The 24,607-nt window shown below is 41.4% G+C and overlaps 3 protein-coding genes across 3 annotated transcripts; 2 read left to right on the top strand and 1 right to left on the bottom strand.

Annotated features, from left to right (window-relative positions):
- Positions 1–4,136: 4,136 nt before the first annotated feature.
- LOC146707068 (uncharacterized) lies at positions 4,137–7,346 on the bottom strand. The gene is made up of 4 exons (XM_085458382.1): positions 7,074–7,346; positions 4,691–5,686; positions 4,447–4,600; positions 4,137–4,216 (listed from the first exon to the last, which is right to left on the bottom strand). Exons 1-2 carry the CDS (start codon positions 7,123–7,125, stop codon positions 4,839–4,841), a joined length of 900 nt encoding a protein of 299 aa, XP_085314508.1. The 5' UTR covers positions 7,126–7,346; the 3' UTR covers positions 4,137–4,216; positions 4,447–4,600; positions 4,691–4,838.
- Positions 7,347–8,769: 1,423 nt separating this feature from the next.
- Positions 8,770–11,550, top strand: LOC146707067 (uncharacterized). The gene is made up of 3 exons (XM_085458383.1): positions 8,770–9,933; positions 10,461–10,777; positions 10,986–11,550. The coding sequence occupies exons 1-3, from the start codon at positions 9,482–9,484 to the stop codon at positions 11,093–11,095; spliced, it is 879 nt and encodes a 292-aa protein (XP_085314509.1). The 5' UTR covers positions 8,770–9,481; the 3' UTR covers positions 11,096–11,550.
- Positions 11,551–14,091: 2,541 nt separating this feature from the next.
- Positions 14,092–20,345, top strand: gstt1b (glutathione S-transferase theta 1b). Its single transcript, XM_085458381.1, has 5 exons — positions 14,092–14,306; positions 14,582–14,669; positions 14,745–14,895; positions 18,047–18,223; positions 19,809–20,345. Exons 1-5 carry the CDS (start codon positions 14,195–14,197, stop codon positions 20,004–20,006), a joined length of 726 nt encoding a protein of 241 aa, XP_085314507.1. The 5' UTR covers positions 14,092–14,194; the 3' UTR covers positions 20,007–20,345.
- The last annotated feature ends 4,262 nt before the right edge of the window (positions 20,346–24,607 follow it).

The following is a 24,607-nucleotide window of genomic DNA, read 5'->3' as shown; positions in this document are numbered from 1 at the left end:
GGTGCAAGCTAATGCAAGCAAGGCACTACCAGCAGTGCAGCAATGATGACAGACGGGTGGCTCAGCTGGAGTTCAGCGTGCCCACATCCATGTGTCTTCCTTCTCTCCATCATACCAACCACCTCTCTGCCTTCATCAGACTGAGGAATATTCTGGGACCTGCTGTATATTGTGAAATATTTGTCCTGCCTGGTCCTTAAACGTGTCTCAAGCTGTAATAAACTCATTCATAGAACCATGGTTACCTCTGCAACTAAAAAGACCAAATAAAAGTGATGAAAACAACAAAACACATCAAAATATGACTGAAAATATATATTAACAAAATCAACATGAACATTGCGGATCCCCATCACGGCGCCAGCTGCAGGCCCAAGGCTGGAGCCGAACAATCACTCCCTGATAATGACTGTGTTACGGCTATTCTTCCCGTCCCATGCAAGGACACCTGGATTGGCTGGAGGACTGTTTACTTAGCCTGATAGGCCGAAGGACACTGTCTCAGCTGAACTATGGACACGCCCACACATACATATACACTGATAGACACTCACTCATCCCCCTCCCTTTCCAACGCCTTCGATGCTTGTGCCCTACCGGGGATGATAGCAGTCAACTGGACCAGCGCAGATGCTGCAGGACCGGATGCGCTGTGTACACCGGCTCTCTCTCACCCTTTACCTGTTGCTTGTCTTGTGTTTCTATGGTGTATTGATAGTCATGTGCTTTTGTGCTGAGGTGTTTTTTCTGTTATCAAACTGTTCTCCCACTAGGAGCTCAGTCTGAGTGGAGTTTTTTTTCTCCTCCTCTTACCTCATGTAGTGTATTTTCGTTGTTTTTTCCTATCAGCCTACCTTTCTGACATGTCTGCCCAATGTGATGTTTGTGTAAAGTTGGTCAGAAGGTTCCTTTGTAAGTGCGCATGCGCCATTAGCGTGCTGCCTGCTGTAACCCTAATTTCCTTCGGGATTAATAAAGTGTTCTGATTCTGATTCTGATATGTTGTGTGATGAAACTGCTGTTATACCAGTTCCTCTTATGCTGGCAGTGTGGTCATATCTTAGACACGCCCACCGAAGAAAACATTCTGGCACGTTGGTCCGGGCTCTCCTGCCCCCTGGTGGTCATTAGGGAATGATGCAGGCTTGTCATTGGCTTCATGTATGTGAGTGAAGTTGCCCCCCCACCTTCTTCAAATCCAACAAAAGTGGTATCAAACGTTTGTGCTGGTTTGTGCTGCTATCATTTTAAAGATATTAATAAAAATTTCTAGAGGTCATCAGAGGTCAACCAGCCCCCCCACATTAATGGAATCAAACAAAATTGGTGTCAATCAGTTGAGCTATGTTTGTGCTGGTTTGTGCTGCTAAAATTGTCATTTGTGCTGCTTCTGTTTTAAAGATATTAATGAAAATGTAAAGGTCAAAAGGTCAACCAGCCCCCCCACATTACCCAAATCAAACACGATGTTAAACGTTTCTGCTACGTTTGTGCTGGTTTGTGCTTCAAAAATGTTCGTGTGTGCTGCGATCATTTTAGAAATATTAATAAAATAACATCTTGATGCGTGCTTAATCATCCAGGTAAGTAAATCCCAAAAGGTTGATTCTGTTCATCTGGACATTTTCAGTGGGAGAAAGAACGACCTCCAACGCTTCTATGACTGGGATGCAAGTGAAGACAGATGTAACATCTCTCTCTCACTGTACATGTACTGTGTATAAAATTAGAGAAACGCAACCTGCACAAACAAAATAATTTGCAGGACAAATGTTTGACATCAATTTTGTTTGATTAGAAGAAGGTTGGAGGGCAACTTCACTCACATGTGTTTGTAAGGTTGGGGAAACCTGCAGTCAGCTGAGACTGAAGAAGTCACTTGGATGCAGAGGTGGGTCGAGTATCCAAAAATTGTACTCAAGTAAGAGTATCATTACTTTAAAATATTATTACTCAAGTAAAAGTGAAAAGTAGTCGTCAAAAAAGTTACTCGAGTAAGAGTAAAAAAGTACTTGGTGAAAAGGCTACTCAAGTACTGAGTAAGTAGCGAGTAACTGTTTGAAATGTCTGATTTATTTTATAAATCAATGCTATCAGACAAACAAAAATACATAAATATACAAATTTTAGTATTTTCAAATATATGTAAAAAGATCCACAAAATAAGGCACAACAATTCTAATTTAAGATTTCAGTTTTTCACAACGTAAAGCTTCTTCAAGCAAAACCCACAGTAAATATATTCACATTTACAGCAGCCTCAGAGAAAACATTAGAAGGAGGCAACTTCAACATAACAGACTACAGCTGATGACACTATGTTTGCACCTCTGAAGCCCAACTGATCCCCCATGACTGCATTTAATGTCAATCATTTATATGAGATAAGCAAAGTCTGTGTATCAAAACGTTTCTGACAATATTGCTGGACACAATTGAGCTATCGATGTAAAGGTGCCTGGTTGTGTTGCACTGACCCGACGTTACTAAATATAGGCTGTCATATATTAACTGTTCCTCTACGTTCCTCAGTGAATGCAGCCCCTGAAAACAGGAAGGAAAGAATCACAAGTGATTTTGTGTTGTTATCTCACAGAGTAGTTTAATGCAATGAGGAGAATGTGCGAAAGCCCCCTAGTGGAGATTGGAGACACTACCAATCGATCCCAGAAACTAGCTGATTAGTATTGTACAGATCGCAGTTCTGGTGAATAAAATGACAACCACTGATGCAACATGAAAAATAATAACTTTTAAAATATTTCCATATCTTATTTACATTGTCTTTATGCTTATGTCAACTAAGATGAATGTGCATTAACTGTATTACTTTTTACTTTCAGTTGTGAACCCTTTTTATACATAAGAATAAGAATACCACATGACTGTGGCCTTGTGTTATACCCTCTCTGCTGCAGACAAACACAAACATCGTGATTAGACATTCGGGAAGAGCCTCTTAAAGATGAAGGTCTGTGTCTCTTGACCTAAACACATAATCCAGTTAAATCTGATTTATGTTCATTAATGCCCCTCACACTGTAACTTAAAGTAATAAATCGGTCACTGATTAATTACAGAAGTACGTCTGTGAGCATAAAGATGTAAGCCTTGGACCATCAGGATGAAATGTGGTTGGGAAACTTAACAAGCTTTGATAAAACTTCATCAGTAGCTCAAGCAAGACCTCAAAACCTTCGATCACCACGGGTGGTTAGCAGCCTGTGGTTGTACCATGCAGCCTAACAACATGCAGTAAATTGCAGGTTAAAGCAGTCTGCTTACACATTGTTAAACGAGGGAAGGGAACTACTGTGGCTGTCACATTACCCTTTTGTCCCATTTCATCCCAGGACTCGATTGAATTGCTGCTCACTTTCTACAATACTTAAAACTGATCAGTAGGACCTGAAACTGCAAACATTCAAACATTCAGGCCAAGAATCAGCTGGTGAACATATTAATCTACTACAATTAGCAGAAATGAATAAATAAACAGAAGAAAGTTAGAGTGATATCAGAGTCATGCAAGTTTTTGACCAGGAGGTTAAACTCATGCAAATGAGCTTCACCCAGGCTCATGAAAACACCGTCCTGCTTATAAACAGCAGATCATTTGTGTCAGGATGGTTTATATTTGAGCTTTTAGTTCACACAGAACAATTTTTATTAATTGTTTTTAGCGATTACCAAAGTCTGTGAATCCCCAAATTGTGCAGTTGTTCTATTTGCTCCCCCTGAGGTCACTTTCACCATGTGACAAAAACAACGCCCCACTCCACACACTCGGGCCACCAGCAACTTTCTAAATCCTCAATAAAAAGCTGACAGGTTGCGATGATGTTCCAAATAACTTATTAAGAAAACAACTAAATACACAGAAAATGTTATGAAAATTGGTTTATTTTATATCTCATAGTTTTAAATGATGCAATAAAAATATGTATAAAACATCACAAACTGTAATATTTTACAAATGCTTACGTCCTGCTGATGCAATGGAGACATCTTCCAGTGACAGTCTTCATCAGTGTGAGTGTGAGGAGGATCCTAAACCCACCGACACAGAAGTGCATGTTCACAACTCCCTCTGTGCAGGCGGGGTCAGGACCCTCCTCACCCTGGGTGAGGAGGGGTGGTGCTGTGGCCAGTCAGGTATGAAGTGCTGAGAGTGGATCTTTGGTCCTCTGTGCAGCTCTGTCCACTCTCAGCTGCCCTGCAAAGCAATAACACAAGAAAGCTGTCATTTTAACACAAAACAGCATTTTCATTGTTGGCAGCTGCAGTATGTTGTTAAAAAGCAATTTTAGACCCAACGTATACACATGAAAAATATAAATAAAGCTAAACCTACAGTGCTGCTGACAGAGGATGATGATTTATACCAACTATTGGAAGAATTTCGCCTTCAATACAGTTTGTTGTCAATGTGAGGTGATAACTTACATAGTTGGACCACAGCACCACTCTCCCGTTTTTCACTTGGTCATCCATCCTTCTCATCGGGTTGGTCGGGGTAAGGCTGTCTTCTGGGTGGGGTGTTTGCTCCATCTTGGACGTTGAGCGTCTGAAGTGTTGAATTCTTAGCCACAGGCTATGCCTTATGTAAAAACAAGAGACTACAGTCAGTTCACTGCATCATATTTAAACCTTTTCTACTTATTTGTGTTGACATTAAGTACAGACGTACCTTTGTCCTGCATGGTGAATTAGGGCTTGGGAAAAACATATATTATTCAAGAAAAAAACAATACATTTCACATGTGTGAGTCAGATGTTCTTATATCTGTAAAAACAAAAACACAAAGGCAAAGTTTAAAAACACGTTCTAACATAAACTAATCAGAGTCACTGTCATCAAGGGAAAGGCTAAAAAGCCTCTCCCAGAAACGTCTGACTCCAAAACAACCTGAGGATGTTGAAGGGGCATCAAACTGGTCACTTACCTTGCACCTCTTTGCACTTACCTCTTCGGTGCAGATGTCTTCTCTGCTTCTCTTTTCTGAGGAAGGAGCAGCAGAGAGAGCAGCAGAGAGAGCAGCTGAAGAAGCAGCAGAGGGAGCAGCTGAGGGAGGAACAGCAGAGGGAGCAGCTGAGGGAGGAACAGCAGAGGGAGCAGCTGAGGGAGGAACAGCAGAGGGAGCAGCTGAGGGAGGAGCAGCTGGCGGGTCACCAACTGGGGCAACAACTTGAGGGAAGAGTGGGGCGTTGGCCTGGCCAAAAGGCGGCATGGCGATGGGGGCAGCACCTGGAGCAATAGGATGTTGCCAATCGTGCCAAAACGGCCCTGGAGGGTGCTCCCGGATGAGAGGGGAATCATCTCTCTCATCCATGGTGTCATACCCCGAGTCATCGCTAAGCCAATCCCCCCACTCTTCTGAGTCGTTCCAGTCAGATGAATTGTCAGTCTGTTCACTCACCTCTTCATCATCTACAGGTAGGTAGGGGGGGTACTCACCATACTCACCTTGCTGTTCACCGTCATCAGCATCTGGTGCTTCATCAGAAGAGGGTGAGGGTGAGAGAGGGGAAAAATACTCACCATACTCACCTTCGCTGATACGCTGGGTATCAGTGTCCTGAGCTTCACCAGAAGAGGTGGTGCTCTGGAGACTGTCATCCAGGATCCTGATGACTTCAGGAAGGCCTTCTTCTGCAGGGCGTTCAACCACATAGTCAAGACGCCCTGTGAGGAAACAATTTTTAAAATAAGATTAGGAATGTAATAGACACCCAGTGTTAAAGCAACAGACCTACATCTGTTAGTTTGAGCAGAGCATGAGAGAAAAGCATTTTATGTCAGACTGAATGACACTTCTACTTGTTCAATCTTTAAGTGAAGTTTTTTAATAGAAGACCACCAAACCTCCACCAAGGCAGCTCACTCTGTGTACTTTTAAGGTGACACTATATTGACACTGTATTTAGTGTACATTCAGTTTGTTTTATTTGTTCTTTGTAAGCCTTTATGCAAACACTATGTTGGAATAGGTAATGGATAATAAGTATTGATTTGTAAATAGCCGAACATGAGTAACTTATTATATAAATATACTACAGTACATTTAGAACTAACCATGCAGCTCATTCTCCTGTTTTATTTACAATTCACGATGTCACACATTTTGAAAAAAGCTCAGAGGTTAAATATGTGGATGCAAACCATCCATCCAGCCATCTTCATCCGCTTTGTCCGGGGCCGGGTCGCGGGGGCAGCAGCCTAAGCAAAGTTACATTATGCAAACCATAATGTAACATTTAGACCACATGTACCAATCGCATTTTTTTTTTAATAAAAACACAACCTCCTTGGCAAGAGTAAAAATTGCACACACAAAGCTCTGCAGGTATGTCTGAAAATGATGGTCAAGTGAAAAACAAACAAACAAACAAACTCTTAACTCAGAATCCACATTTTTAGAAATGTGCACAAGGACTGTATCTGCCATAAGGACAGACACATCTAATCTGTGGTAAACATGCTACCCCTGTGGAAATATCCCTGTGGAAATATCCCCGCGTACAATATCTCTCTCTGCTATCCAATAAGGTTAAAAGCATTACCGTAACAGAAGATGGGTCTTAATGCCATTATTACTACTGTTTTCATATTCTTTTGATATTATTTTATTTGTATTTTTTTATCTTTGTGTTTTGCAGCAGAGAAAAAATATCGTTTGTCATTAAAGCCTTTGATCCGGAGAAGAAAAGGATGTCAGGAGGGGACCTGGATCTGCGTGTTCTGACGCCATGACAGCTTGAAGATGCCGTTACCACAGAAACGGATTTTTGGGCATTTTACAAATTTTAGTCCATTAAGCTATTTTTAACCATTTCATTTTAAAGAAAAGTGTCAAATTTGAAGCCTTCACATCAAAGTAACACCTTTTTTTCGTATTCATACACCGGTCGTTAATAATTTCTACACCTCTCCCGGAAAATTTAAAGCATACAAACAATTTACGGGAAACAATCTTGAATACACATATTTGATCACGTTAAAACTTGATATTCACACTGGAACTTGTTAAATTATTACAGTCATTTAAAGTTAAAGAAATTTTCAAACGTACCTGCAGCGAAGTCCAGGTGACAGTCGAGGAGTCCGGGTCCACGGCGAGCCATCTTCAAACTTGAAAAACAGAAACAAGTACAAACAGATGAAGTACTTGTTGTGCTCTCAGGTTATATCCGCTTTCAGTCAAATGTTTTGCAAAACTTAGCTTTCCACAGGCTGAGGTTGGAGCAGGTCGAAACAAGTCCACGAGCAAGTGTAAACGGACGATTGGAGCCTCGTGCAGCGTTTAAATACCCTCGGCTGCCATGGTTACGGTTGTCAACGTGTGTACACGTGCACTGATAGAACTATATGAATGGAGCTGACCGCGGTGTAATTTACTGTCAGGGGTGGAAGTAATGAATTACAAATACTCACGTTACTGTAATTAAGTAGATTTTTTTGGGTACTTGTACTATGAGTAATTTTTCAAGTGTGTAATTTTACTCATACTTGAGTACAACTTACACCATGTAATCTACTTCGCTACTTATAAAATCAAAAGTCGCTACTGAGTACGCCCACAATTTGAATTAATATTCAAACCTTTCGTCTGCATTTTTGCAATCGCAACCGCGCCAATTTAAGACGTAAGCAAAGAATAAACTCCGCTGCAGCAGCAGGCACAGTCTGGAGGTGCTGAATGGTGGAGTACAAACTACTTTATAGACCGAAGATTTGGAGACAAAGAAGCCAAAACGGAGACAGAGGACAACACTGTCAACCATGAGAACGAGCAGAAAAGACGGAGGACGCGTGCCCGTGGCCATACCCGCGTGCCCGTGGCCGTACCTGGAGGGATTGTTCATGTGCAGAGGGAGAAACGGAGACAGCGTCCAGATGCAGTGCCAACTTTGACCTCTACAGTCATTTCAGCTTACAAGACTTCAGCGTCTAATCTAAAAAACACACATTGAGGTAAGAGCTTTTACAACTATACGTGTATGATATTGCTTTCTTATTTTCCATGTGTGTTAAGGTTATTTTGGCTAAGATATTGTCACCGCCATTGGTTAGCCTGATATTAAAATAAGACGGAGCTAGCTAATGTGCGTGTGTGTGCATGTTTTAGCTTATTATTTGGATAACCACCGTCATTACAATAAATTAAACTTGTAGTCATTTAAAACTCACAGGCCTACAATCAGCTGGCCTATATAAAAAACAAACAAACAAAAAAACAAACAAACTTGAACACAGTGCTGAGCTGCATCTCAAATGAATCTTCCAGCTCTCAGCTGACATGTACCAGAGCGCGATTGATGGATCAGTTGATCAGTATCATTGGCCTGATACAGGTCTATCATAGTGACGTGGCTCTTAATCAGTAGGGTTATATGTTTCCCAATATGATATCTTTTTTAAAGAACATAATGTGGATTGTTTTTATTTGTTAGCTGTATGGGCAGCATTTTTGTGTATGTGATCCCTTTTCTTAAATTAGATTTGCTAGATACACATATTTTGCTCTCTTAGTATTTTTAGGACCTGACTAATACTGAAAACTTTAGGGTGATACTGATAAAAAGGAGTTAAAAATTTAGATACTGATACATTGGTCGATACTCTTTTTACAGATAGTATACAGATTACAGGACTTAGAATGTATACAGAAATTCATGTTTTTTGCAATGATCGTTCAAAATTGGTTTACACTTGTAAATAAATACAGCAATATATCTGCAAAATTTGACCAAATCACCACTCTTTTATACTATGCTCAACAATCAAAGATTAGCTCAAGTCTAGTTGAATAATGTTTTAAAAATGTGTTTTCTTTTAGTGTTAATCACAGTGATGTTATGAAGTAATGTATGAACCTGACATATGATAATATTTATCTCTACAGAGGAAACATCCATCGAAGACTGAGCAGTACAATATCACTGTGGCATCAACATCTCGACAGCGAAAGACCACAGCCACACCAAACAAGCTCTCAGCAAATACACAAGTTACCAGACCTGATGTTGAGAGCTGCAAACAAACATGTTCCACAAGCAACTGTTGACAGCTTGTCATCAATTTCATATGTGAGGGTCTACAGCCATTTGCAGTGGTAGAACAGCCATCTTTCAAAGAATTGGTTACCACATTACAACCTCAAGTCATCTCCAGACCCACTGTCTGTGCCAGAATCTGTGAAGCTGCTGATCACATGAAGATGACTTTGGTTGCAGCATTGGATAAAGTCAAATTTGTTGCTACTGATTGTTGGTCAGCTCATCAGAAAAGTTACCTTGGAGTCACATGCCATTGGATAGAGGAAGAGTCTGCAGCACTAGCGTGCAAAAGATTGAGAGGGTCTCACACATTTGACATGCTTGCTGGTGCGCTTGATGATATCCATTGCCAATACAAGATTAGAGGCAAAGTTGTAAGAACACAACTGATAATGGATCCAACTTTGTCAAGGCCTTCCACATGTTTGGGGCACAAAATGATGCAGATGAAGCTGAAGATGAAGCAGACCCAGAAACTCTTGACCTGACTGACCATAGGGACTACCATGAGGCAAGTGCAATTCTTGATGAAGACTCTGGTTTGGTGTATCAACTCCCGCCTCATCAGCGATGTGCATGTCACCTGCTAAACCTTGTGGCAACATCTGATGCTGCCCTAGCAGAGAGCATGAGTGACACCTACAAGAGGCTCTCCCGTGCAAGCTTTGCAAAATGCCAGGCCATTTGGAACAAAACTGGCCGATCTCATTTGGCTAATGAAGTGGTAGAGGACAAGTGTGAGCTACAGATCATCTGTCCCAATGCAACACGGTGGAATTCAACCTACCTTGCCATTGAAAGGATAATACGCATCATTGATGAGAAGGAGGAAGATGCCATCAGGAGCATTTGTGAGGAGTTCAAGGTGAAAATGTGAGTAAAATTGGACACCTCACCTCCACTACTGGAACTTCAACATTATGCACTCCATACTGTACAGTAACGCCACTGTTTTGCACATGTCTCACTCTGTATATTTTATATATTTTATTTATTGACTCTATTTAATTTGTAAAATATGTGTACACACACACACACACACACACACACACACGTAGAAAAATATTTAGTATACACATCCAGAAATGCATACACTATTATATATTGTACATATATTTATTAGTTTCAGATGTAGCCATTATTGTATTTTGCACATCTCTGTTGCTTGTGAAGCTCGCACACAAGAATTTCACTCACATGTGCTGTACCAATGTACCTGCACATGTGATGTGACAATAAAAGTGATTTGATTTGATTTGATTTGATTGGACACCTACCAATATGGTTGCAAATTTTGTGAATTTTCCTTAATGGATGGTTAAAAACGTGAGCAGACTCTTAATATTAAATCAGAAGATCCCTGTTATAGTCATGGTGGGTTTTGTTGTTGTGTCTTACAGGTTGAGTCCTGCAGAAGGTGCATTCCTTAGGGAGTACTGTACCACCATGAAGCCACTGGTGAAAGCTGCAAACATCCTTCAGTCTGAGTCCACTTCCTTTATGGGATGGCTCCTGCCAGTAATCCAACAACTACTGTCCAAACTTAGCAGGCTGGAGACATCAAGCACGACATGCATGCCACTCATCAGAGTCCTGCAAAATGGCCTTCAAAAGCGTTTTGGAGCGATGATGGAGGATCCAGAGTTGGCTGCAGCTGCAGTCCTCTTACCCAAGTTCAAGACTTCCTGGACTGACAGAGCAGATGTAACAGAGGCTGGTAAGGATTCATGTGATCCCACTTTTGTGTAATCTTACATTTGAACACATGCTTAAGTGAGTATTTCACCTAATACGTTGTAAGTTATTGATGGTCTGTCCTGAATACTAAACAATCCTTTTTGAGAATTTGCCGATTTTAAATTTGTGTTCAGGAATAATCACTGAAATTTAAATAACAAAATTGTGTTATCTACTTGCAATTACAGCCTTGACATGCATCAAACAACATCTTGAAACGACAGAGCATGAGAGTGAGGATCAGCAAAGAGAGTCATCTGATGAAGATGAATTCTTCTCCAGACCAAAGTGCAGCTGAGCTTGATGGTTACCTTGCTTGTGCCACAGACACCATGGAGCTGCTGCACTCCTCAGCCATCAAAAGCCTCTCTCTTAAACTGAACACAGCTCTGCCTGCTTCTGCTGCGTGTGCTGTGCTGGTCTACTCTTCACAGCCAAACGAAGTCGGATTGCCTCTGTTAATTTAGAAAACCAGCTCGTGCTGAAACTGAACAAAAGGTTCAGAAAGTAAAGTGTGACAGAAACGCTAAGAGTTTAAGACACTCCTGCCTGTTGTTCAGTGTATGGGGAAAAGTTTAAACGGTTCTACGCATGTTCAGAAACATTTTTGTCATTGTTTTAACAAACAAAATTCCTCCTTTTATATCTACATTTATTTACAAAACAAGTTACCTTTCTATACCTTGTTCATCTGAGAAATGTGCTTTGAACATAAATATTTATACTGGTGAATCGAGTCGAATGCCTGCTGTTGACGACAGAATAAAACATCAGTCTGTTAAAAAGTAATTAATACTCCGAGTAGTTTTTGAGAACAGTACTTTGTACTTTTACTCTAGTATTTTTTTAACACCAGTACTTTTACTTGTAATTGAGTACAACTTAACCAGTGTAACAGTACTTGTACTTGAGTACAAGTTTTGAGTACAGCAGGTGGATGAGGGAAAGGGGAGGAAGGAGGAGGAGAGACCCGTGGTGGCCGCCGGACCGGCCGCGTTTCGTATTGGGCTGAAAAGGAAGGTGATTGGTCCAGACTTCAGCTTGAATGAAAAAAAGACACAAAGCTGGAGTTATTCTGTGTCTTTACGCTGCAGCGGCCTCTTCTTCTCCCATTCTCCCCCCTCCCTCTCCTGTTGCTACTTAAATGATGAAACTGATCAGTGATCAGCTGATCGCTTTTCTCTCTTGTTTGTTTATATTTCGAGCCAGAAAGAGGAAACCAGCGGATGTCGCGCTAAACAACAGCAGCACGTTTGATCAGCTGTTGTTAGAATTGATTTAATATTAATTTCTAGTATCAGCTGATGTTTGCTGGAGCCACAGCTGTAAAGCTGCTGGTCATGATGTCGGTTTGGATATGTGGTGAGAGGGAAACATGAAGATGAAACCAGGAGATGTCCTTACTGAATCATCAGAGCTGTGATGGAGAAACAGGCATATTTTTGTCATGGTCTGCGTGGCAGACCGTGGGTGTGTGGGGAAGGAGGACCCAAAATGCGGATTAATGCAGTGCGTTTATTTACAGTGAAGTAAACAATATACAATAATAGTTCTAGGTCCCTCAGACCCAGATCCCTGACAATTTTAGGCTGGGACTGAGCTACAGATGCATTTTGAAAAGCCTGGCACTGAAAGGAACCATTATTATGGAGAGACATTTAAACAGGATATTGAGAGCCCAGTTGCTTTGCAGACGTCAGTACAATCCGGACGTTGGGGTAGATTTTATTGTCAACCAACTGGGCCTGGGAAGGATCACGGTTATCGGTCAAGTGTTTCGTGCCCACAAATAAGTATTTCGTGCGCACGTTATACCCATTTCGTGGCCACGAAGTAGTATTTTGTGGCCACAATTTATTTATTTTTGGACCGTGTCATCAGAGGGGCTCCGTACATGCTAATATCACATCTTCACATTCTTTTTAGAGGTAAAAATAACTTTGCACTCTGGCTACTCACCATGCTCTAAAACAGGTATATGTTAGCAATGACAACATTTAACAAATGTTTTTAAAATTCTAGCCGTGCTAATTAGCCTTAGGATTGGTTGAGGTCTGTGCAAGCCTTTGGAACAAAATCAGTCTTGTAAAGCTCACTATTTTCCGGGTGAGCCTATAGCACATTTGTTAAAGTCAGTCCGGATTGTGTTGTGGAGTGGGGTCATGTTAACAATCCCTTCAAACTTGTGGTCTTCAAGGTCAACTTGATGATTTATTGGTTGAAAATTGACAAAAAGCTTTAGAACTTAGAAACTATCATTCCTACAACTGTGCTGTGTATATGTCACAACATATAGCAGGAACCTATAAAGGTAGCTGACCTTTGACCTCTCCTTTAAGAAGGTACATGTAATGTCTACAGTGATTAGACATACTTAATAAAACAGTGTGGGGCCCAGAGTACTGTTGTGCATCAGTGTGGAACATGTCAGTAACACTGAGGGTTACACACACTTTGCCAGGTACACCTGTTCGTTGCAAAGTTGATGGTGTGTGTGTGTCTGTGTGTGTGAAAGACAGAGCGAGAGACAGCTTTTGTATGATAAGCTTCATGTTATGGACGCACAGTGTGAGCACTCAGGTCGCATCAGAGCATCAGGCTGTATAGTGTGAGACCTGCATCGTGACCTATGAACTTCTAACCCCTGAGATTCAATTGTACAGTTTGAGCAGCAGCTGAATAACGGGACTGAAAAAACCGCAGTGTTTGCCCAGCTTAATGCAGACTGTTTAAACTAAACAAGCTGCTGCTCCACATAATAAACCCTGCCAGCCGCAGTGTTGCCTCTGTTTAACAGTTAAAGCAGTGGAGACGAGCTGTTTGCATGTGTGGAACCAACCTTTTGGGATTTACTTACCTGGAAGATTAAGCACGCATCAAGATGTTATGTTATTAATATTTTTAAAATGATAGCAGCACAAACAAAGATGTTTGCAGCACAAACGTTTGATACCACTTTTGTTGGATTTGAAGAAGGTGGGGGGCCAACTTCACTCACATGCTTAATGCACTTCACCTTTGATAGAAACAGATTGGACCTCAAGCACAGCTTTGAGATACTAAGTGCGTCTCATGTAAGGCTGTTGGTAAAAGTTACTGGTGTAGATTCAAAGCGCAGTTTATTTTTTCATTTGTTTCCAGGAGAGTGAACCCAGCCAGTGCTCTGCAGCTGCTGGTTTCACTGGACACGCCTTGTGTTTGAAAACACTTTAAAACGTGTGTTTAAACACATTTTGTGTGCTTTTTAAACACGCTTATGTTTTTACCGTCGCCATTAACTCCACTATCAGGGTGAGGCACACGACAGCAGGGGGCGGGGCGCCAACTATCTTAGAGGGCTTTAAACTCTTTGGTGTCCGCACCCTGCTCAGAAGGAGCCGACACAGGACCGTCAGCTATGGCGCTGGAGCTCTACCTGGACCTGTTCTCGCAGCCCTGCCGCTCCGTGTACATTTTCGCCAAGAAGAACAACATCAGCTTCGACTTCAAGAAGCTTTCTCTGCTGGACGGTGAGTTCACGCACGCAGACACGAAGAACGTCGCCAGTGTGACCGTTCACAGCAGCAATAAGAAGGTTTGGACGAGCACAGGTCTGAGTTGTGAGTCTGTGAGGGTGTAGATCAGGGTTTCTTTGAACTTGGGTTCCGTTGCTTGCAGAGCAGCTGCTCCGTCGGTCCGCACTGACTGCCTGACGCTGTCTGGTTATGTCCACGATGATCATGTGATTCTTCCAAATATCTGCTATTAAAATGTGTGCGTGTGCATGCGCGTGTGTTGGTCCCAGGCCAGCAGTATGGGGAGGACTTTGGGAAGATCAGCCTGATCAGGAAGGTCCCAGCTCTCAGAGATGGAGACTTCTGCCTGGCTGAAAGGTGATTATGTCAAAAAGTCGTGAGCTGAGGAAGCGCTGGTCTGCCGTGACGGTCACAGTGATGTCTTCTCTGCAGCATTGCTATCATGTTGTACCTGGCTGAGAAGTTTAAGACTCCCGACTTCTGGTACCCAGCTGACCTCCAGCAGCGTGCTCGTGTCAATGAGTACCTGTCGTGGCAGCACACGGCCATCCGGATGCACGGCTCCGAGATCTTCTGCCTCCGGGTACGTTCCCCTTCACTGATCTTTGTAGGTGCTGTTAGATTAGTAATATCCCAGATAGCAAGGAAACATTGAAACAATGTTGAGTCAATATCAGGCTGTGTCATTGAATCAACGTTGAAACCTGACGTTGATTCAACGTTATATTTTCTAATACTGCTGACATTGTTTCAATGTCAGATTCTGATATTGAAACACTGTTGAGCTATGGTGTTGATTTTCCACCTCTTTCACACAGTTGCTTTTTATTAAAACAACAGTTAAATCATGACTGGAAATCTACCTTTCTTTATAGGTATTTTAACCAATACTAAACTACTGCATGTTTCCATCAATACTTCAACCACCTAAACACATAATTGTACTTATTCCTCAAATTGGACACTCTTTATAAAAAAAACCAAATGTCTCACAATGTATCATGTCAACATTAATATCCTAAAATAAGAAAGCATTGCATGTGATGTAACAGAGAAAAAAATAAACCAAAAAAGGTCAATAGGCATGTTTCGTTTGCTAAATACTTTATTAAAAGACAGTTTCCTATTTACGTTTATATGATTCACAGAAGTTTGTAATTTTTACTCCGGGATGGGGATGGATGATGTGCGTCCTGCACCACCCAAACGATCTGGGGCGTATCGGAGCCAATTCTGCACTGCTTGTGCAAAGACTAACTCGGACATAGAGTTTGCTCCCAACTGCTGCGTCAGGCCATCTAGGACAAAAATACACACACACACACACACACACACACACACACACACACACACACACACACACACACACACACACACACACACACACACACACACACACACACAAAAAGTGAATTAGAGCACATGAATAAGCTCTTGTTAACTGTCTTCAGCTGGGAGAAAGTATGTAAACTCCTAGGCTGATAAACATGAAAGTCACCAGGCGTAAATCTGCAAACTGCCGCATTTGATTCCCAAAGAGCTATGAGCGGAAAAAGTGATAAGTCTTAGCATGGTGTGCCGTGTATCCTTTAAAACAAAATAAACATGGGGTCCTCGGGCTGTACAAACTACAACCCGAGGACTAAACAAGCCAAAGACTCCATCTCCAGATTAACTGGACATGAAAGTCTTGTTATTAAGAAAGAAAAAGTAATATAGCGATAAAACGGTAAAACTTACAGCGCTCTGCAAATGCATATTTGGTATCTTTAAATGCCCTTTTTTGCTTTGTCTGGTCCTTGGTTTTTTTCCCTGCCCAGTTTAGTACCGAGGCCGGCTCGTTTGTAATGGCATAAGCCATTACACGGCAGACTCGCACCTCCAGTGTGGTCCCTCCAATCAAGGCAAAGCGTCTCACCTATAGACACATTTTAAGAGATGGAATTAGCGTGTCTCATGTCTTTAATGTGTATGCAAGTGCTTGTGTGTGTAATCAACAGGCCGTTGTTATGTATTTAAATCACATCTGACAGCTATTACACTTTATAGTTACAAAGTGTACATAACCTTTATATACTTACCTTTGCCTTATTTGCCTCTTGTGATTGAAGAGCTGCCTCTGCATTGTTTAGCTCCTCAATGTTGTGCAAGGGCAAATCCAGAGGCAGTACCCCAGCATCTACCGAATCATTGCAGCAGGGATGGCGGATGGCTCTGACCTCCTCACGGAGTTCGTTAACAGCTCTCGTCAGGTCAGACAGCATAGTTAACATCTTTTGTGAGGTCGCATCTGTTTAAAAAAAACAATTCTAGAAATATTAATGGCTTAAGCAGTGAGAGGCGAAAAACTAATAAATAAATAATAAAACGCAGTTTACGTGTGGACAAAAGGTGCAAACGCAAGGTAGGTGAGCGTGCAACGTAAAGTTTGAATTGAGTGCGAATCGAAGCGGGTGCTCTCCAATCATTAAAAGTAACAAAGTCATTGAACACATTTATACAGTTACCTTTACGTTTATCAATCATATATCACAGATTTACAGTTTTTTGTAGTACTATGCTAAAAAGCAACTACAGAGCGAAAGTCTGGGTCAAGCGCCGAGGCGACGGCAAGAACAAAGGAACCCTCGAAGCGTTAAAGCTAGCTTTGTATAACAGAAAAGTATGAAACGAAAATGTTTTCTTTGTTGATAGACTTTGTTTGCAGTGCAATTTATTTGTTGCCGGATTGTAAGAAGAAAGTAGACACAATTTCGGGCTCCCACATTTTATCCGAAACTTTACATTAACAAGTTTGTTTTGTTTTTTTTACTGTTATTCAAATGCAACCATGGAAATAACGAATAGAACAAAAGTCATTCATTCTTACCTTATACTAATCGTGGTGCAGGCCAGTGCAGTGCATGAACTGATGCCTTCTCCGGTCAATTCCGCTGAGAGTAAATCTAATGTCCCGCTCTACTGTACAAGACAATGGTTACCTGGCGGGATGTACCACTGTGAGAGGGGGTGCTATGGAATAGTCCAAGTGGTAGCAGCTTTAATTTCCCGCTCAACCATAAATCGATGGTTTTTCAACGTGATTGTTGTCACCTTGTCAACTATAAATAGATCAACGATGACAGAACAACAGTGAATCAATGTTATTTCAATGTCAGTGTCAGGTTTGTTGTTTCAACATTGGTTTTGTGTTGACATTTCAATCCTGACGATTCTGATGGTTCAGATGGAAAATCAACATTTGTTCAATGTCTCCTTGCTATCTGGGATCTTATCACCATCATGTTCTAGCTTTGTTGAAATACCCTTTTGTCTGGTTATGAAGTAAAATCACTGTGCAGAGTGATGTCACTGAGCATGTCTGGGCCAGCTGGTGAGGGCCAACTGAAAATGATCAGCAATAAATGCCACTGCTGGAAAACAGAGAGTTCAGCAGTTCTTACTGTGCACCTCTGTGGTAAAGTTTCATCACTGCCATTTCATTGGTCTGCTAAAGTCATGCGATGTCATAGCCGTTGACTTAAAATCCACATCATTCAGACATCGTCTCCTCCCCGGCGTGTTCGAGCTTTTACTTCCTTCCACCTCTTTGGGACAGATGCTACTTTTCTAGTTTGTTGGAATTTGCTCAAAGAAAAACCCAGAGTCACCGTGTCATCATTCATCTCCTGAATCAGATTGTGTTCAGCATTAAGCTCATTGTTTCACTCACACTGAATCCATTGTGCCTGTAGCTTATGATTCCCAAGGTCATGGGCGTGGAAATCCCAGAGGACAAAATGAACGCGGCCTTGGACGATCTGAACTCCTCCCTGAAACTCGTTGAAGAAAAGTTCCTCCAGGACAGGCCCTTTATCGCTGGAGATCAGATTTCACTGGCTGATCTGGTCGCCATTGTGGAGATCATGCAGGTGAGCGGCCCAAATGTACCCGCAGTAACAGGAATCAGAATCAGTGTTCCCACTATGAGAGGAGCAAACACGAGATCTTAAACTCATTCAGGTCTCCGTCACACCATCATTAAGTGCACATCTGTCATTTCTTTGTAAGTTGGTGCATTTTTGGCATATTGTCCCTTTAATCACATTTTAAATGTATTTTCCAGTCCGGGGGCGGGGGGGGGGGCAGAGCCATTGCAGGGGGGGCGGTATGAAGGAAAAAACAAAACAAAAACAAAGAACGTTTGGACACTGCTAGCATCGTGGACAGGTTTTTGACGGGGCGCCCACACAAACACAAAGCAGGAGATGAAGCGTCGCTGAATATGTTTCCAAACCAACTTCATTCTGAGCCAAAGACTAGAAAATCTGGTGAAGCACATCTGCCCTTTGGCTTCACCTGCACAGGTGCTGAGGTAGGTCTCCCTGCAGGTTCCCCTTCTTCAGGAGCAGCGCTGGGCTGTTTAAATCACAGACAAACAGGATCCCACATTCTTGATCTTTAGTTCACAAACACTTGTTGTAATGACTAACTGCTCCTGACATGTTGGAGATGTTTGCTCTTTATACAGTAAAGTTACAGCAGGATACAAATAACATCAGGCTGATCCTGACACAGTTTGTTCCCCCGGTTCAAATCACAGACAAACAGGATCCCACAGCTGTTTGTTTTTGAACACATTTTGCACAGAGAGAAAAATGTATTGATGCAATGTTGAACATTATTACACAGGAAAAAACAACCACATGTAAAACAATCACACTGTGACGCCTCTGCCTTTGTAAATGGAGGGACAGTAACTGCGTGTAAACCTGCAGACAGTCAGATTAACAGTATTTAGTCTCTATCTGCCATTCTGCAGTTCATCTCATGTAAACAATAACGTGGCCACAGCGTGACGTGAAAAAAGGCACATACCTTTGACGCTGCGTGATGAACTCTGTATTCCTCGTCCACACGTAAACGCAAAAAAGGAGTTTAAAAATCTCAGTTTTCAGTGATTTGAAACGCCGTTTAAGTGGACGAAACAGCTGCGTGTTCAAAATCACCCGTGTAGGTGCGGACGCAGCGTGACAGAGTTAGTAGTTTATTTTATTACTTCCTGCAGATTACTTGTATTTGCTTAATTGTTCACTAAATGTTTGAGGTGTGAAATAAACAGCAATGGAGCAAAATATGGGCGTGTGGTTGGAGGAAGGTTTTTTTGTTTTGTGGGGGGGGGGGCATTTTTCTTGTGAAACAAAGGGGGGCCCAGCGAAAAAAGTTTGGGAACCACTGGTTTTAGCAATGGTATTTCCTTTTTCCAGTTCATCCAGATCAATGGTGTTTCTCACCAACAATACTTAAATTAAAATATAAACAGGTCCAACAACTAGTTCGCCTGGTACCGACTAGTAACCGTAGCAACACTTTGTTGACTAGTCGCACACATCCCCGGTGTTTTCAGAGCTCCTCCTGAGCTGAAACAGCTGCTGGGAACGAGGTCGATGAACAAACCGGTTCTGATCTCTGTGGGGACTAAACCTGAATCCTCTTCTTGTGCTTGTCTCAATGCAGCCTGTGGGCGCCGGCGTGGACGTGTTTGAGGGGAGACCCAAGCTGAGTGCGTGGCGGGACAGAGTCCAGGAAGCTATTGGAAAGGAGCTCTTCGATGAGGCACACCAGTATATCCTGGGAGCACAGGAGAGTGTGAAAAGCATGGACTCCAGCAAGATGCAGGTCTTCAAGCCCAAGATCCTCAGGCTCTTCATGTGAACAGGACGGCACCGATTCTGTGCAAACGACTTGGATTCATCTCATATGTGTCGATACAACAAATACACACAACGTCTTACATGTATGTCTGTACTAACAGGATAATGTAGTATGCATTCCAGATGTTTCAAGTAAACTCAGTACACTCTTGTTGCATAGTGCAGGGCTTCTCCATGGAGACAGGCAGACATGGCTCTGCAGACCTGATTATGTAACAGAGGAATGTGGAACATGAGCTTTCAGAATAAATGCACAGTTATAAAAGCTCTGTCTTCGTATATAATGAAGCTGCTGTTAATCTTCTTTCAAGCCTAATAAAGTGTCTGCAGCACTCTGTCAGCCTGGCTTCCTCCCTTTGTGTTTACTGTGTTGGTGCAGATCTGTGTGGATGTTTGCAAATGACGGTGCACTGCTGCCACCTAGTGTTTCATATTTACATGCACAGTAATCAGTGCAAGTGTAATACACAGACATACTGTAGAACAAACAAGACTTGTACTCACAAGCAGAGACGGCCCTTTCACGTAGAAATTGACTGTTCTTCAAAGATGGCCGCCCACCACAACATGCTACTTTACCAGAGGTCTACACTACAGAGCCAGTTCAGTGTACCCAGGATGTCTTCATTGTCTGGATTCACTTACTCTAACATTAGTGGTCAGGATAATCTCTCACACAGGGCTGGTTATCAACCAGCTCGGTTCACCCAGGGTTGAAGAGGTGGGGTTGGCACCATCTGACCAGTCTAAAAGGGACATTTTGCTTTATCCACAGAAAAGGATCCTATGAGTCCAACCTACTCCAGAGATGTTAAAAAACCGATTAAAGTCTATAAAGAACTTAACAAATACAGCATTATGAAAGAAAGGAGATTGAGGCAGCAGCAGCAAATCCTTATTATGGTGAACATCCACAGCAGAGGGCTGGAAAGCAGTACCCACAGCACCACCTCAGTGGAAATGACAAATACATTTATTTGAATGTAATTTCCCCGAACAAATACAAACAGCTGCTCCAAGGCAGTCATTGTCATTAAAGTACATTTATGGACGGTGAACTGAAGTACTCAAAGAAAGGATGTTATTGAAAATGTTCTTTTCATACATGGACATGTGTGTTGTTCTAAAATAAATAATAAAGGTGAGAGAAAGTCAAAGTCAGGATGCAGGTCGGTGTGCTGCAGGTTTTAGGTCTCACCCTGGGTCAACACACCTGAATCACCCCACTTTGCAGTTATTTATTTGTAAAAACTGTTTGGAATCATGTCTGATTTTCGTTCCACTTCTCACGTGTGCACCACTTTGTGTTGGTCTTTCATGTGGAAGTCCAATAAAATTGATTCATGTTTGTGGCTGTAATGTGACAAAATGTGGGAAAGTTCAAGGGGGACGAATACTTTTGCATTCACTGTATGTTACAGGCCCAATAATAGAGCTGAAAGCCAGGCAACCTCATTCCTCCTGTAATCTTGGGTCTTTGGAGAAATGTCTTTTTTATTCTGGCGATCGTGGCTCAAGAGTTGGCAGTTTGTCTTGTAATCGGAAGGTTGCCGGTTCGAGCCCCGGCTCGGACAGTCTCGGTCGTTGTGTCCTTGGGCAAGACACTTCACCTGCTGGTGATGGTCAGAGGGGCCGATGGTGCGATATGGCAGCCTCGCTTCTGTCAGTCTGCCCCAGGGCAGCTGTGGCTACACCTGTAGCTGCCTCCACCAGTGTGTGAGAGTGACTGAATAGTGGCTTTGTAAAGTGCTTTGAGGGGTCCTGAAAAGTGCTATATAAATGCCATTATTATTACATTGAAACAAAAATAAAAATTTGGGTGAAGTGCTCATCCTAATGATATTTACTCGGCCAGCAAGCGAGATGGGCAGTTTGGACAGTCTTTCCAAGCTCTGCTCAGTTTGATGGTATAAATTAATAAAATTATGTTTGAAAAGGCCAGAGAATTCACGGGTTACATTTATTATACAATTATTATTTATTCCAAGATATTTTAAAGTATTTGAGATGGTAAAAGGAAACAAAGTCAATGTAGCACTGTCTAATTTTTCTAAAGAACTAATAGGAAACAATATGCTTTTTGTTAGGTTAATTTTGTATCCAGAATTTTTCCCAAATTCAGTTAAATCTGTCATAATTTTTGGCAATGATTTAGTAGGGTCAGTGATATATAGCAACAAATCATCTGCATAGAGGGACACCTTATGTTCTACACCAAATCTCCTTATTCCTTTATAATCCTTTGCAGAGCGTAATTGAATGGCGAGAGGTTCTATGACAAGTGCAAATAGCAATGGGGACAAAGGGCACCCTGGTCTTCAAGAGCGGTGGAGGAGGAAAGGACTAGAAGTTATATTATTTGTGTTAACCGAGGCCTTAGGTTTTGTGTAAAGCAGCTTAACATGCCTATGCCAAACTTTGACAGGGTTGAGAAGAGGAAATCCCACTCGACCCTGTCAAACGCCTTCTCCGCATCTAGTGAGAGTAGTACTTCAGATTGATCACAAATGTTATGTGTATATACAGTGGGGCAAAAAAGTATTTAGTCAGCCACCGATTGTGCAAGTTCCCCCACTTCAAATGATGACAGAGGTCAGTAATTTGCACCAGAGGTACACTTCAACTGTGAGAGACAGAATGTGAAAAACAAATCCATGAATCCACATGGTAGGATTTGTAAAGAATTTATTGGTAAATCAGGGTGGAAAATAAGTATTTGGTCACCTCAAACCAGGAAAATCTCTGGCTCTCACAGACCTGTAACGTCTTCTGTAAGAAGCTTTTCTGTCCCCCACTCGTTACCTGTATGAATTGAAGCTGCAACTTCTTTATTAATTTGCCTTGCTAGTAAACTACCTGTTTTTTCCCCGTGTTCATAGTACTTATGTCGAAGTTGTGTCATTTGTATAAAGCAATTTAAGTTCTGTCTGCAATGAGACCTTCTTTTTATAAAGTTTGGATGAAGGAGAGATGGCATATTCCTGATCTGTTTCTAAAAGTTCCATTGTTATGTTTGACTCTTTCCTATAACTACTCAATGAGATGATTTGGCCTCTCAAGTAGGCTTTTAATGTGTCCCATAGTGTGGATCTCGTAACTTCAAGTGTGTCATTTATTGAAATAAATAGCTTGATTTGATCCTTTATTTCATTTACTAAAATATTATCTAACAGCAAACCATTATTAAATCGCCATTTTGGTGCAGTAGGTCTATCTCCTATTGCTAATCGTAGCAATACTGGACTATGGTCAGATAAAACTATTGCCTTATAGTCACAACTTTGGGTCTGTGTAAGAAATCTGTGATCTATTAAGAAAACGTCTATTCTAGAATAAGTATGATGAACAGAGGAGAAAAATGAAAATTGCTTAGAGTTGGGGAAATAGCTCTAAATGGATCTATCAGTTTATATGTCTTCATGAACTCCTGGATAGTTTTCACAGATTTTGATTTAGATGCTGATCTTTGTGATGGTCTGTCAAGACTAGGATCCAAAACGAAATTAAAATCGCCGCCAATTATCAGTTTATGGGTATCCATATTAGGTAAAGAGGATATAAATGATTTAATACAGCCTGCATCATCAACATTAGGGGCGTAAATATTTGCTAGTGTAACCTGACTGTTATAAAGTTTCCCTGTAACATAACGTCCACGAGGGTCTGATACTGCTTTTGACGCTATGAAGGGGATCCCTTTTTTGATAATAACAGCTGCACCGCTGAGCTGTGAAGTTAGAGTGAAACACCTGCCCGATCCATCTGCTTTACAAATGCTTTCTTGTAGTTATACATTTGTTTCCTGTTTAAGGGTTTTGTTAGAAATCAAACAAAGAAGCTCTGGAGGAATGTTTAAAGTTGTCATTCTTACAGTAAAAAATAGAGTACAAGCTCTGAACTTAAACAAGTGACTGGAACTCTGTAGAACAGCTGTTTCCTGTATAGGAAGTGACAGCCATCTTGGAAAATGGCGACCATTTGAAAATTCAAGTGTCTTATAAGCAGGGGTTCTTAACCTGTTTTACCTCGGGGCCCAACTTTTCCACTACAAAGGGGCCGGGGCCCATTCAGATATTAACACCGTACTCAATACATTGATGTTGTTTTTGGTTTGATTCATATTTAATAACTAAATCAAATCTACTTCATTCTGACAGCTAAAACCTCGTCAAATAATGATGATGACATGATACAATGCAATAATCACACAGACATTCATTTATTATGTGTATGTGAACCTGCACATAAAACAATTCATGGAGCAAGTCAGACTGCAAGAAGAAACTGAAAGGCTGACGTCAGCCTTAATAACACAGAAATAACTGATCATTTAATTTTACCACAGCAAAAGAGACGAGGAAAAAAGAGGAAATAGAAACTGGATAAATAATGTGGTGATAAAATAAATACATTCAAAATTATTTTCTAATTAATTGAATAAATAAATAAGCTGTTATAAAATGTAAATGAAGTGCAAATGAAAATATAGCCTTATAGTCTGTGAGTGAATCTGAAAGTTACTTCAGCAGTAAACCTTTTTTCATTGGCAGAACCAGAAGTTACTCCTTATGTTTGAGACAAATGGACAAAGAGTCACAGCAG

This window comes from Copadichromis virginalis, linkage group LG6 (genome assembly GCF_057382275.1).
Source record: "Copadichromis virginalis isolate Kocher_CV1m ecotype Utaka linkage group LG6, C_Virginalis_male_GT1.1, whole genome shotgun sequence".
NCBI lineage: Eukaryota > Metazoa > Chordata > Actinopteri > Cichliformes > Cichlidae > Copadichromis > Copadichromis virginalis.
Note: the sequence above shows the minus strand (reverse complement) of the source record. Positions and strands in the feature narration are given on the sequence as shown.

Excerpts from the sequence above, each read along its gene's own strand:
- gstt1b (XM_085458381.1), top strand. The coding sequence starts at position 14,195 with ATGGCGCTGGAGCTCTACCTGGACCTGTTCTCGCAGCCCTGCCGCTCC. Across the intron at positions 14,307-14,581 it reads GAAGCTTTCTCTGCTGGACG|GCCAGCAGTATGGGGAGGAC; the intron begins GTGAGTTCACGC and ends TGTTGGTCCCAG. Across the intron at positions 14,896-18,046 it reads CCGAGATCTTCTGCCTCCGG|CTTATGATTCCCAAGGTCAT; the intron begins GTACGTTCCCCT and ends TTGTGCCTGTAG.
- LOC146707067 (XM_085458383.1), top strand. The coding sequence starts at position 9,482 with ATGTTTGGGGCACAAAATGATGCAGATGAAGCTGAAGATGAAGCAGAC. Across the intron at positions 9,934-10,460 it reads GAGGAGTTCAAGGTGAAAAT|GTTGAGTCCTGCAGAAGGTG; the intron begins GTGAGTAAAATT and ends TGTGTCTTACAG. Across the intron at positions 10,778-10,985 it reads AGCAGATGTAACAGAGGCTG|CCTTGACATGCATCAAACAA; the intron begins GTAAGGATTCAT and ends TTGCAATTACAG.
- LOC146707068 (XM_085458382.1), bottom strand. The coding sequence starts at position 7,125 with ATGGCTCGCCGTGGACCCGGACTCCTCGACTGTCACCTGGACTTCGCT. Across the intron at positions 5,687-7,073 it reads TCACCTGGACTTCGCTGCAG|GGCGTCTTGACTATGTGGTT; the intron begins GTACGTTTGAAA and ends GTTTCCTCACAG.